This window comes from Acomys minous (assembly GCF_964271855.1).
Source record: "Acomys minous genome assembly, chromosome: 6".
In the NCBI taxonomy this organism is placed as follows: domain Eukaryota; kingdom Metazoa; phylum Chordata; class Mammalia; order Rodentia; family Muridae; genus Acomys; species Acomys minous.
Genome location: NC_140487.1, coordinates 96,424,862 through 96,438,423, shown reverse-complemented (window position 1 = coordinate 96,438,423; position 13,562 = coordinate 96,424,862). Strand labels below are relative to the sequence as shown.

General features: G+C 51.6%; 1 protein-coding gene across 1 annotated transcript in view; it reads right to left on the bottom strand.

The window, feature by feature from the left end:
* Positions 1 to 6,894: 6,894 nt before the first annotated feature.
* SLC2A1 (solute carrier family 2 member 1) overlaps positions 6,895 to 13,562 on the bottom strand; it is a 28,344-nt gene continuing 21,676 nt past the window's right edge. The window contains exons 3-10 of the mRNA XM_084786222.1: positions 11,857 to 12,017; positions 11,463 to 11,703; positions 10,893 to 11,055; positions 10,603 to 10,790; positions 10,283 to 10,387; positions 9,825 to 9,926; positions 8,264 to 8,467; positions 6,895 to 7,996 (exon numbers count right to left, since the gene is read on the bottom strand). Coding sequence (XP_084642348.1) covers positions 7,796 to 7,996; positions 8,264 to 8,467; positions 9,825 to 9,926; positions 10,283 to 10,387; positions 10,603 to 10,790; positions 10,893 to 11,055; positions 11,463 to 11,703; positions 11,857 to 12,017 — 1,365 coding nt within the window. The 3' untranslated portion in view covers positions 6,895 to 7,795. The remainder of the gene's footprint in view (positions 7,997 to 8,263; positions 8,468 to 9,824; positions 9,927 to 10,282; positions 10,388 to 10,602; positions 10,791 to 10,892; positions 11,056 to 11,462; positions 11,704 to 11,856; positions 12,018 to 13,562) is intronic.

The window sequence follows — 13,562 nt, the reverse complement described above, 5'->3', positions numbered from 1 at the left end:
GGCCTCCGCAGGCACCATGAACACACATGTTTCACAGACATACATACAGGCAAAATGCTCATGTACATAAAATAAGATTTTAAACTGGGTGTGGTGGTGCATGCCTTCAATCTCAGTACTCGGGAGGCAGAGGCAGGTGGATCCCTGTGAGTGTCAGGCCAGCCTAGTCTACAAAGTGAGTCTAGGACAGCCAAGGCTACACAGAGGAACCCTGTTTCAAAAAACAACAATAACCCAAAAAACAAAAAACAAAAAACAAAAACCCAAACCAACCCCCTCCCCCCCACCACCAATAAAGATTTTAAAATTGTTTAAATTTATTTATTTTTTGTTTAAGATATGATGCTCTGGCTGGCCCGGAACTCACTATGTAGACCAGCTGGCCTTGAACTCACAGAGCTCCATCTGCCACCATGCCTAGCTAGTTTAAATTTTAAAACAGGGAGCAAGCTGGGCATGCATTCTCTCTCTCTCTCTCTCTCTCTCTCTCTCTCTCTCTCTCTCTCTCTCTCTCTCTCTCTAAGCAGCCGGTGTTTTTTTTTTTTTTTTTAATATATTTATTTTGTTTTAGCTGGAGTTAGAGACAGTTGTGAGCTGCCATGTGGGTGCTGGGAATTGAACCTGGGTCCTTTAGGAGGAGCAGCCAATGCTCTTAACCACTGAACCATCTCTCCAGCCCCCATGCATCCTCTTCTTTTCCACTGGCCCTGTCCTTCCATCACCTTTTCTTCCCATCTTCATGTGCACCCACTCACTTGATCACTTTCAGCTTTATTTGTTTGTTTGTTTATTTAGTGCACATCTTTAATCCCAACACTAGAGAGGCAGAAGCAGGCTGATGAGGTCAAGGTCAGCCTGTTCAATATAGTGAGTTCCATACCAGCCAAGGCCATGCATACAGCGAGAACTTGTCTCAAAACAAAACAAAAAAGATCAAAAAACAAAAAAACCAAAATGAGAGTGGTTGAGTGAGTGAGGGCACATGGGGGTGAGAAGGGAGAGAATGTATAAGGGGGGGTGTAAGGTGGGGGGGTTGGAAAGAGGGGGTTGGGGGTGGAATGGATGTGACCAATACATGTGTGAAATTCTCATCTTAAGAAACCTTTGAGGGGCCAAGCAGTGGTGGCGCACGCCTTTAATCCCAGCACTCAGGAGGCAGAGGCAGGTAGATTCCTGTGAGTTTGAGGCCAGCCTGGTTACAAAGCTAATCCAGGACAGTCAAGGCTACACAGAGAAACCCTGTCTGGAAAAACCAAAACCAAAACAAAAGAAAACAAAAAAACCCAAACCAAACTAAAAAATAAAATAAAATAAAATAAAAAAAGAAAAGAAAAGAAAGCTTTGAGGGAAGTATTGCTTTCTGAAGCGTGAAAGGGAGTTGAAGGCGTGACCTCAGCTGACACCGGCATTAGACTTAGTCCACATTTTCCTGGTTTTTGTTTGTTTGTTTGTTTGTTTTTGACAACAGATGAGGACACCAGGAGTCAGAAGAGGGAAGAGACTTTCCCAAGCTGACTCAGCTGAGGCAGTCTGGAGTCAGCTGCTTTCTGACTTCAGCTCCTAAGGCAGAGTGTGTGCTTGATTACGTAAGAGGTGAAGGGAATGAATAAACCCCTCACAGAGAAAGTGGCAGTTAATTTGGTCTCCTATGACCATAGCACATTACGAACAGTTGTGGAATGCTGTCCTCTGAGGGAAACAGCCATGACGCCCAGGGCTTACAGGCATCCACCATAGCACCTGGCTCAGCCATCACCGTCACATTCAGAGCAGCTGGAAGGGATGGCAAGCAGCCCTGGGCTTTGGACCTGTTTACCTTCCTTCATTGAAGAATGGGGTAGGAACAATCTTTAGACCCTCCCTTGGGGTCCCAGCTATGTAACTGAGCGACATGGCTGCTAGAGGTCTGTGTGATCTGGATGGAATACACACACATGCCCTTAGCACACACACCTTTAATCCCAAACAACGAAAGTAAGTTAGTTTGTAGAAGGAAGCAGCCGTGTTTGAAAGTGATGTCTAATTGAGGGGCAGACAAAGTGATGAATCAGAGAAAGGTTTGACAGAAAGAGTCAGAGATAGAATGCAATGAACTCTCAAGAGAACGGCACAGGAAAGAAAGGTGACTTAAGAGAACAAGAGAGAGAGAGAGAGAGAGAGAGAGAGACAGACAGACAGACAGACAGACAGAGACAGAGACACAGACAGAGACACAGAGACAGGAAGAAGAGGAAGAAGAAGAGGAGGAGGAGGAGGAGAAGAAGAAGAGAGGAACAGGGAGTTCTACTGGGAGAGCTTTACAGAGACAGGCTGCAGAGAGAACAAACTAGACACAGGTGAAGATGACAGAACGAGCCAGAGAATGAGAAGGAGCCAGAAGATTAGAAAAGATTGTCAGAGTTTGAGGCCAAGCAGAGCAGTTCAGCCGGAAGCCGAATTGAATCAGACATGTTGGAGAGGAGTTTTGAGCCAGAACAGGCAAGTCAAACCAGCCAGCCAGAGTACAGAAAGAGCTAGAAAGAATGACCTTATTCAGCAGTAAGTATCCAAGATGACAATTACATCTGCTGAATTAAAGTTACATTTACACAACTACTCTTTCTTGCACCTCCCCCTATGCTGTATGTAACGTTGTCCCAGCCACACATGGTCTTAAGAAGATGCTAGGGTTTATAGAAGGTGAAAGGTTGAAGCGAACCACATCTGTGAACTGTGGGCAACTCAAAACCCATGCTGTGGGGAGAGAGCTCAGCGGTGTGGCTGGTTAGGGGTCACCTGTGTCCCTGGAACTAAGGCCAATAAACTTCTTGGTCCTCTAAGCCACATTTGGGTGTCACCTTTGTTCTTCCATTGGTTCCCTACCTGGGATGCATAGATGTTTGTTCATGTGTCCTTAGGAAAAGTACAGGTAGCAACAGAACAAAGGCAGACCAGGAGGGAAAAAAGCTTTAGCAAAAGTGTTAGATTAAGACAGCAACAGGTGGGCTGGAGAGATGGCTCAGCGGTTAAGAACACTGACTACTCTTCCACAGGTCGTGAGTTCAATTTCTAGCAACTGCATGGTGGCTCACAGCCATCCATAATGAGATCTGATGCCCTCTTCTGGCCTGCAGGTGTACATGCAGGCAGAACATTGTATACATAATAAATAAATTATTTAAAAAATACAGTTAAAAAAAAAAAGACAGCAACAGGTGTGGTGGTGCTTTCTAGAGAAAACTAAATCATCAGCCTGGCTGGAGCATAGGGCATTGAGTATATGGTGTGGCTTCTTTTTTGTTTGCTTTTGGATTTTTCGAGATAGGGTTTCTCTGTGTAGCCTTAGCTGTCCTGGACTTGCTTTCTAGACCAGGCTGGCCTTGAACTCATAGTGATCTGCCTGCCTCTGCCTCCTGAGTGCTGGGATTAAAGGCGTGCGCCACCATGCCCAGCTGGTGTGGTTTTTTGTTTGTTGGTTTGGTTTTTCAAGACAGGGTTTCTCTGTGTTGCCTTGGCTGTCCTGGACTCACTTTATAGACCAGGCTAACCTTGAATTCGCAGAGATCTGTCTGCCTCTGCTTTCCTGGGTGCTGGGATTACAGACGTGCGCCACCAGGCACTGTTCAGATGGTGGGATCTTTCAGAACCAGAATTTGGGTAAAAGTTTTGGACTGTATCACGAAACAGTGTGGGGTATTAAGCTGTGTGGTAATATGGCAGTTGTTGCTTTAGGGAAATCATTTTGAGTGAATGAGACAGGATGAGGAAATGGATCTGTCCCCTCCAAAGCAATTTATTTTCTGAACGAGAGAGGCAGAGCTTAAAATCAACCTTGATTTAAATTCACCCACCAGCCACTAGTAGGCAGCAGTGTGCCAATAAGTGGGTAGGCCAGGCCTGGTTTCCTCACAAGAATGGCCATCTGCTGGATGGTTATTAGGAACAGTGGGGAGGGCAATCTGTGTGAAGGGAATCCCTGAGAGCCAGAGGGGAAAGGGGACGAGGGAGCCAAAGACTCTCCAGCCAGGGTCTCTGGAGGATATGGATAGGGGAAACAGGGACATCGCAAAAAGCCTTGAAAGTTCAGACTAAGGAAGATGGAAATTACGATGTGCTCAATGATACAACGGAATCAAATCTGATATGGGGGGGGGGGGTGATCAACTACTTTCTGATTGAAACCAAAGCCTGTCTGGTACTGTACACCCTTCCAAAGCCCATAGCTGGAAAGGTCACAGGTCCTAGTGGGAAGCTATAGATGCTGCTTTGCTAAATAAACATGGCATGCCCATCAACTTGCCTTCTAGTAACTATGTTTCTCCTATAGATTAGTACCACTGCCAGTTCCAGCCAGTGGACCCTTCTTTACGCAGTAGGCAGCAGTGACTTCAGATCCATAACTGGTTAAAGTTGTTCAGCCATAAGTGGGACATCCATATTGCTCTACCCATGTTGTTCAGGGTCACCGAGGAAGAGAGGGTTAGAAAGATTGGAGGAACAGAAAGGTGTATGGAGAGTTCTGGAAAGCCGGTTTCTGGACATGATACTGGCTGGGTCACTCTTGAACTCACAGCAGTTGTGATTTCCCACACAAGACTGGGCCATCGACACCCTCTCATGGAGGGGCAGGAGGGACCCCACCATCTCTGAGGACCTAGAGGCAGTTGATGGTTGCCGAAGGACGGCTTGATAGCTTCTTCAACGTGTAGTCACTGGCAAGGTGCCCGTGTTCCTGTACACAAGCCATGGCCCATGCTCCTGCAAGCACTCTAGTGAAATTCATGTGGGGGGGGGAGGGGGAGGGGGAGGGGGAGGAGGAGGAGGAGGAGGAGGAAAGGCCAGCAAGATGGCTCAGGAGGAAGTGCTTGCCACTAAGGCCCGACCACCTGAGTTTGATGCCTGGAACTTGTGGAAAACTAACTTTCACAAGTTGTCCCCTGACTTCCAGGCACATGGGGGCCATGTGTGCACCTCCCGTTACTACCCCCTCCAGTAATGTAATGATCTTGTTGTTGTTTTTTTGTCTTTCGAGACAGGGTTTCTCTGTGTAGCCTTGACTGTCCCGGACTCAGTCTGTCGACCAGGCTGGCCTCGAACTCACAGCGATCTGCCTGCCTCTGCCTCCTGAGTGCTGGGATTAAAGGAGTGTACCATTACTGCCCAGCCGAAATTTAAAAGAAAGAAAGAAAGAAAGAAAGAAAGAAAGAAAGAAAAGAAAGAAAGAAGTTTTAGTTGGGGGGAAGGAGTTGGTTCAGGCAAGGGCTCAGCAAAAGCGGGAAGGGGAACAGTGTAACGGAGGGCGATATGATCAATATACACCACATGCACGCATAAAGTGCTGTAACGAAAGCCATTATGTGTAACATACGCAAAGAAAAGAAAGCCAGGCATTATCCTGAGGGACAGCGTAATAGATTGAAAGAGAAGAAAGGAATGAGGAGGAGGCTGTCGCTTGATTGGGGGCGGGGGGGGGGCGGGGAAGGGGAAGGGGCGGGCACTACTGTGAGCAGTTGAGTGGACAAGGGACTGGAGGGACAATAAAATGGGAGGAGGGGCCATGAATATGCAGTTTTGTCAAAAGACAATAGCCATTCTTTCCCTATTAATGAATGCACTTTCTGAATCGGCTTTCATGCCTAAAACTTCATTGGAAGAATTCGGTTTAGGAAGCTTAGACAAAGCTCTTGTGCTGAGGTCCAGCCTTGCCCCTCCTTGCTATGGCGGAAGGACCGTCACCTCCTGCGCAGTGGGTGGACAGAAATATAATGAAGAAAATACAGGCTGCCGTGGAGCCCGGATGGTCTAGTCCGGGAGACACTGGTCTAGACCACGGGGAGGAGGAGGAGGAGCTAGGGAGCAACCCTGGTAACCTCTTGGTTTCCTATCAGAAACTGAACGCTTCACCTGATGCCGAACAGGTGTGCTCCTCCCTGGCTCAGAGCCCGCCTCCTCGCTCTTATTGGTGAAGACGTCACCTAACCCCGCCTCCCCCACGCATCAGTGGGCTGACCGCGTCCCTGTTGCGTGGCCAGGAGGATGTGGCCATCTCCGCCCCTCTGCGCCTGCGCGTCGTTGTTAGGGGCAAGGCGAGAAGGCTGGACCCGCTTTTCTCGAACCTGTAGGCCTCTGGCCTTGCTACTTCCCTGCTGCTGTTAAGCACTCCTTACCAGTCCCTACCCTATGCTTTACTGGAGGGGTTACTCTCTGGTGGTAGGCCTTGCAGGCAGCCAAAGGATAACTCTCATACTCCCCACACCTGGCCTCAGCCGCTCAGGGTCTGCCCTTCTCAGCTTCGTTTTTGGAAATTCCCTCCAGGCTTTGATGTAACAGGTCTTTGGAGGCAGGAGGCCCAGGGCGGTCTACTACAGCCTAATGCTGGGTTGGATAATGCTCAGAAATCCAGAGAAACCCAGACAGGTGAGATACACTGCTCCAGGAAAGGCCCTTCAAGGGTCTCTGAATCCGATGGTGGTCCTTCACTAGGAAAGGCCTGCTTGTGTAGTGCTGCTCAGACACCCTGACACTCCCTCAGGGGGCCTCGACTGGATACAAGCCACCCCAACAACTACTTGGGGAAGAAGAGACAAGGCATTGGGAGGGAGTGAAGCTTCTTGGATCAAGATGGGGCCTCTATCTTCACTTCAGGGTAATGTTCAAGCTTGGCTATCAGTATAGTCAGTTATCAATCTGAAAATAACCAGATGAAACTGGCTAAGACAGAGAACTTGAGTTTTCCTCTGGGTCAGAGGTCATACAGATTTTTGAGCAATACAATGGCTGCTGAGTGGGTGCTTAGAACTGACAGGATCCTGGGCCAGGACGCCCAGAGCCTCTGCCCTGTTACATCCGTGCTTCGCTTCTCTCACTTTCATCCAAACCAACCTGGCCCCAATCCACACACATCTTGAGACCACGTTTCTAAAAACCAGCCATTTATATCTGCTTAGGTAAAGTTACAGAAGTATGTTGGTGTATTTACAAGTGGATTTGTCCAGATATACTATAACTTAGTGTCTGTATTTAATATTGACAACCAAAAATATATATAAATATCTTCCATCTATACAAAGCAGGGCAGGAGTGTCCGTGTATCCAGTAAGTGAGTTCTCAGCCTCCGAGGCCTTTCTCATGGTGACGGTGACGGTCTGGCCCTCAGTGCGCAGGAGGCTAGAACCTGGCAGCCCAGTCTGGCCCTTCCCCTCTGCTCCCTGCAACTCCAGTGCTTCCAACTGGTCTCAGGCAAGGAAAGATTAATTGAGTGGTTTGGAAGGAAGAGACAGGAATGGGCGAATCCTAAAATGGAGCCTGGACCCCTATGGTGGGGGAGATCCAGGCCTGCGGAAGGGGGGCAGCAGCTGCAGCTACCGCCCCTGCGGTAAAGCCTCATAGCTCATAGTTCGATTAGTGTGTCCTTGGCCATAGGTCCAGCCCTACAGATTAGCTTGGCGAAGAAGGCAAGTGTCTGGACAGGGCGTGGTCCCCACCCTCAGGCACTGGGCCATTCAAGGTGAAGACTAAGGTGTGGAGGAGATAGGAGGGTGGCTGATAAAAAAAAAATAATAACAAAATCGGTAATAAAAAAATTATAAAACCTGTTGCTTATCTTAATAGATCTGAGCAACAGTCTTGCTTTCATTAAAAATTCTAGAGCCAGAGTCCTGAATATTCTTCTGGACTTCACTGCTGGCTGAAGAAAGGCACCCAGGCCCGGCTCGCCTGAGATCTGTCAAGTTTGGAAGAGGCCTCGTCTAGCTGCCTGTGTTCCAGAGAGATCCTTGGGGCTGCTGGGAGCAGGCCGGGCTGGGTGTGGAGCTCCTCACACTTGGGAGTCGGCCCCCAGAGGGTGGAAGAGCTCCTCAGGGGTCTTGTCACTTTGGCTGGCACCTCCCTGCCGGAAGCCAGACGCGATCTCATCAAAGGTCCGGCCTTTGGTCTCAGGAACTTTGAAGTAGGTGAAGATGAAGAAGAGCACGAGGAGCACCGTGAAGATGATGAAGACGTAGGGGCCGCAGAGTTCCTGGAAAACACACACACATCACCCTCCGTCCTGGCTGAAAGGACCCTGCCTGGACACCAGCCACCCAAATGCTATGAAAACTAAACGAGACTGCTCAAAGCTGACCTGAAAACTAAGGCGAGAGCCTGGACTGGGCAGGGCTCTGCCTGGTGGCCTGGGCTTTTGAGCCCAGCCATGTTTGTCAGCATGATTCTTGGGTAAGCACCTCACATAGCATGTTGGGTCCCTACACTGAGAAATGGTGGACAGAGACAATGTGGCTCTCACCTCCACATACTGGAAGCACATGCCCACAATGAAATTGGAGGTCCAGTTGGAGAAGCCGGCCACAGCCACAGCAGCAGGACGGGGCCCTTGGCTGAACAGCTCAGCCACAATGAACCATGGGATGGGACCAGGGCCTACTTCAAAGAAGGCCACAAAGCCAAAGATGGCCACGATGCTCAGATAGGACATCCAGCGCAGCTGTTCCTGTTGAGGGAGATGAGGTGAGAGGTTAGATGGCTTCTCAGGAGGAGAAAGAAGCTGCAGGAGTCTCCACACTGGGCTGAGAGGTAGGGGGCCTTGGGTCACCTTGGATTTGCCGTGCAACCCCCAATGCGATGGGTCTGAAAGCACGGGCCCCAGAGGCTCATGTTGGAATGTTTGGCCCCAAGTTGGAACTGTTTGGGAAGGATAGGGGGTAGGGCCTTGTTGGAGCCCCCCAGAGAGGATGCTCTTTTCCTATAAGTGCCTTGGTCATGGTGTCTTATTATAGCAATAAAAAAAGTAACAGACACCCAGGTACCCTATGCAGGCTCTCAGTCTCAGGGGATCTAACCTGTGCCTATCCTCCAGTGCTCTGGGTGCTTTCCTTTGCTTGAATTGAACACAGTAGAGATAGGTAGGGAGGGAGGGAGGGGAAGGGGGGGAGGGAGGGAGAGAGAGGGAGGGAGGCGGGGAGGGAGAGAGAGAGAGAGGGGGGGGGAGGGAGGGAGAGAGAGAGGGGGGAGGGAGGGAGAGAGAGGGGGGAGGGAGGAAGGAAGAGAGAGACAGGGAGGAAGGGAGGAAGGGAGGGAGGGAGAGAGAGAGAGAGAAGGAGAACAAGTTGTTCATAGTGGTTAGGGACTAGTGACAGACAGGCTGGGGACCATTCTTAGCTTCATTCCTTATCCAACACGGGGGCCTTAGGTTGAGTAAAATGGGAACGCAAGGCAAACATCCCTAATCTGAAAAACAAGAAATGCAAAATGCTTCAAAATCTGAAGCTTTTCGAGTGCTGGTGACATGATAAAAACACCATGTAAATTTGCCATCAGCTGTCTCGAAAAACCAAAAAAAAAAAAAAAAAAAAAAAATTTGCCATCAGCCTATGGGCGGAAGGCACATATGAAACATAAAGGAATTCTACACTTAGACTTGGGCCCCGATCTGAAAGTTAACTCATTGTATATTTGCAGACACCACAGATCTGAAACCCAAGGCGCATTTGGTTTGAGCTCTTCATGAACAGGATGCTCAGGCTGCATGGCTCCTCGCCTGGAGCCTGGAGCCAGTGTGTTTGTGTACCTCTGTGGCACTAAGGGCACCTTTACACTGCTGTGGAGATGAATTGCGGCCATATAGGTAAATTCACATGGAGATGAGATGTGCAGGGTCAGGAAATCCCCAGGCAGGGAAGAGAAAGATCGAGATGGAGGAGACAACCTGAGAAGCCAAGGGCAGGCTCCTGTCCAGAAGCACACCCGACACCGGGCAGCCTAGGCCGGGTGCAACATGGGCACTTTAGGATCTAAATCCAGGTCCCCACCCTACCTTGCCCTGGGCCTTCCAGGGCAGGGCCGCTCACCAGCAAAGCCAGAGCGATGGTCATGAGCACAGCACAGCCTGCCATACCAGCAAGGCCAATGAGGTGCAGGGTCCGCCGTCCAGCTCGCTCCACCACGAACAGCTGTGGGCAAGAAGACATGTTCCTTCTGCCTGGTGCCTCTCAGCTGAGCACAAGGCAATACACACACTAGTGAGGGAAAAACCGCTTCCTCATGAGGCTGAAGCTTGGGGGCCTCACAGGATGATGAGGGCAGAAATCTGCCTTTGAGTCCAACAGTAACAGGGTGAGAGGTGACCCTGAGGATCAGATGGCTGAGGGCATCCTGCCTGTGACCTGGGGAGTGCACTTGTCTCTTCCCCTCCCTGGGTGTGGGCAGCTGAACGGCATGAGTAACGAGCCTCCTGAGTTCATTGACACAACTCTGTCATGCTGCCCTGAACGGGACCCTGGCTGCTGACCAAAAAAGCAAGACTCACCGACACCACGGTGAAGGCCGTGTTGACAATCCCCGAGCCGATGGTGGCGTACACAGGCTGCTGCACGCCTGCCTTCTCAAAGATTCTGGTCGAGTAATAGAACACCTGCCAGAAAAGGGAGACCATTGGAGACCCAGCATGCTCGTGTGGGACCCCAGGTGAATAAGGTGGGGGTGGGGGTGGGGGAGGAGCACTCCTCGGGCAGGTAGATACTGCCAACAGGTTCTGGCTCCACAGGTACACTGCCTTGGCAGGAACTCCCTCCCACCCCTCCCGGTGCACACTTGGGGGCTGCAGGAAGGGGTAGGTGGGACACTCACGGCGTTGATGCCCGACAGCTGCTGGGACAGCTGCAGCACCACAGCGATGAGCATGGGCTGGTGGTAGGTGGAGGAGCGGAAGAGCTCTAGGATGGTGACCTTCTTCTCCCGCATCATCTGCCGGCCTTCTTCTTTCATCTCCTGCAGGTCCCGGGTCACGTCGGCTGTCCCTCGGAGCTTCTTCAGCACTGGTGGGACCGAAGGGAAGGTGGGGTGGGGCTCAGAGTGGAGGAAAAAGGCCTGAGCTCAGGGGGGGGGGGGCAGGGAGGAGGGCAGGGCCCGGCCCGTACCACTCTTGGCCCGGTTCTCCTCGTTCCGATTGATGAGCAGGAAGCGGGGGCTCTCGGGGCAGAAGGGCAGCAGGATGCACTGCAGCAGGGCTGGGGCGAAGATGACGCTGAGCAGCAGGGGCCACAAGGTTTCATTGCCCATGATGGAGTCTAGGCCAAATACCTGGACGAAGAAACGAGGGACTCTGAGTGTCCCCGCCCTGGCCCTACTCCAGTCTCCATCTCAGGCGCCAAGCGGGCCTTCCCTGCCTGCCAGAAGCTAGGAGAGGGGAGGACCTCTCTGAACCTGTTCCCTCACCTACAAAAACCAGCTCAAATTACTGCAAGGACAAGGGACAAGGCCACATTTAAATGTGTCCAGCGCAGCCGAGGGTTGCTACTCGAATTAAGGGATGGAGAAGGAGCTGCGTCCAGGAGAGAAAGAAGGTTCAGTGTGCATGAAGGCACACAGGCCTGGAGGCCTAGAGTGAAAGGAGCTCTTAGGCTGGTGGGTCTGAGGGTCATGGGTGCTCTGCTTGCCTGTGACCTGAGGGCCACAATGCTGGGGCGGGTAGACCACAACTGGCTTACCTGGGCAATGAGGATGCCAACGACGATGCCCAACTGGTGCAGAGTGCCAAGGGCTCCACGAAGAGCCGTGGGTGACACCTCTCCCACATACATGGGCACAAAGCCAGTGGTCAGGCCACAGTATACTCCAATGATGAAGCGGCCCAGGATCAGCATCTCAAAGGACTTGCCCAGCTTGGAGAAGCCCATGAGCACAGCAGACACAAAGGCCAACAGGTTCATCATCAGCATGGAGTTCCGCCTGCGGATGGGTCAAAGGTCAGCCAGCTCCCAGGACCCCCCAGGTTCCCCAGGGATGAGGCCACAGTCACCGCCACCCCAACTTTCCCTCTAGAACTCACAGGGCAGGATGACGTGGGCTCCCCAAGGCAGGGCCAGGGCCTTTCCTGCTTACCTGCCAAAGCGATTAACGAAGAGACCCACAGAGAAGGAACCAATCATGCCCCCGACGGAGAAGATGGCCACCGAGAGGGACCAGAGCGTGGTGAGTGTGGTGGCCAGGATGGGCTCTCCGTAGCGGTCGACCCATGTTTTGTTGTAGAAGTCCTCAATTACCTGTAGGGAGAAGAGTCTGGGTAGGTGGCCCCTCCAGTCAGAGTGGCCACCTCACCACAGGCGATGCCAGGGCTCGGCTGCAAACTCATTGCCAGCCCGCTTCTTCCTTTTATACAGGTTCAGTTTCCTTGCGTAAAAAGGGCTGGGCTCTCTCTCCTCTCTCCCAAGGTGCTTAAGACTTGCTAGGGAACCAGGGATGACAGAGATAGTTTGGGCACAGAGCAGGAAAGTATGGGGAGGTGAGAGGTGAGGGGTGAAATGCTTCTGCCTAGTTTTTCCCTTTCAGATGGCTCCTGGTATATTCTAGGCCACTAAGCCACAGCTGCAGGCCCTGGGCCCTCTCCCAACTCCCTGCACACCTGGCCAGACAGGTTCTGCCGTTCTGAGGGCTGGTGGGGTGGGAAGTGTATACTCACTGACTCTGCATTTGGAGCCTGCAGGACTGAAGGACACACTCTAAGGTACACTGGCACTTTCTGTCTCCCAAGCTCAGCTCACTTGGGACTGGCTGGAAATGCCACCTTGAAGGACCCACGGCCCCTTTCCTTTCTAGGTGCTCACCTGGGTGGGTTGGGATAAGACCCAGGGCACAGAAGCGGTTCCAGGAACTGGAGACTTTAGTCTTGGTGCGGGGCTGCTCACTAGCCCTGCCTCCACACCAGGGAGAGCCTAACTTGGTGCCAAGGATATGGCCATGGGCAAGTGACACTGGTTCTGACACACTCACCACAGTCAGGCAACACTGACAACACCCAGTGCCACAGACCTAGGCCAGACCCACCCAGCACACAAGTAGCCATGGACAGGCCCACGCATACACAGGGAAACAACTCTCTGGGTACACACCCGGACATGACACATTAATTAAACTTTTTTCACTTCTCTCTCTCTCTCTCTCTCTCTCTCTCTCTCTCTCTCTCTCTCTCTCTCTCTCTCTCTCTGAGACAGGGTTTCAGGAGCTCATAGCAATCCCCCTGCCTCAGCCCCTTGAATGCTAGGATCACAGATGTGAGTGATTCTTGCCTGGAGCATAAGGCTTTTGGGTTGGGCCAGTCATAGCCCCTCCTCCAACCTTATCACTTGCAGTTCTTACACAATCCCACACTAACCCAGGCCATCCCCTCCCCAGGTGCACACTGCACGCTCCTGCACACGGTCTCTTCCCCAGCCCTGATTCTAAGCACTAGGGTACGGCAGAGAGGAAGGGCGCGGAAAGGAAAGCCGCCAAGCCACACTTGCCAGAGTTAAGTGTGTGGGGAGTGGGCCTGGGCCCTCAGCCCCTAACCATCTTTACCCCTGCTCTGTTGTCACGGTTTGTGACAGAAATTGACAGAGCCAGGCTCCAGGGCTTAGGAACAGATTGGGAAAAGGTGGCCTAAGCACATATTGTATACAGTCTAAGCACCTGCTGTATCCGGGAAAGCCAGACAGTGCAGGGGCCGACCCTAGATCTGAATAGAAACAATCAAGTTCTGATTGTTCGTGGGTCTCCTTAGCTCAGGCTGACGTGGACACGGCACCACAGCCCTGAGCTCTAACTGGCTC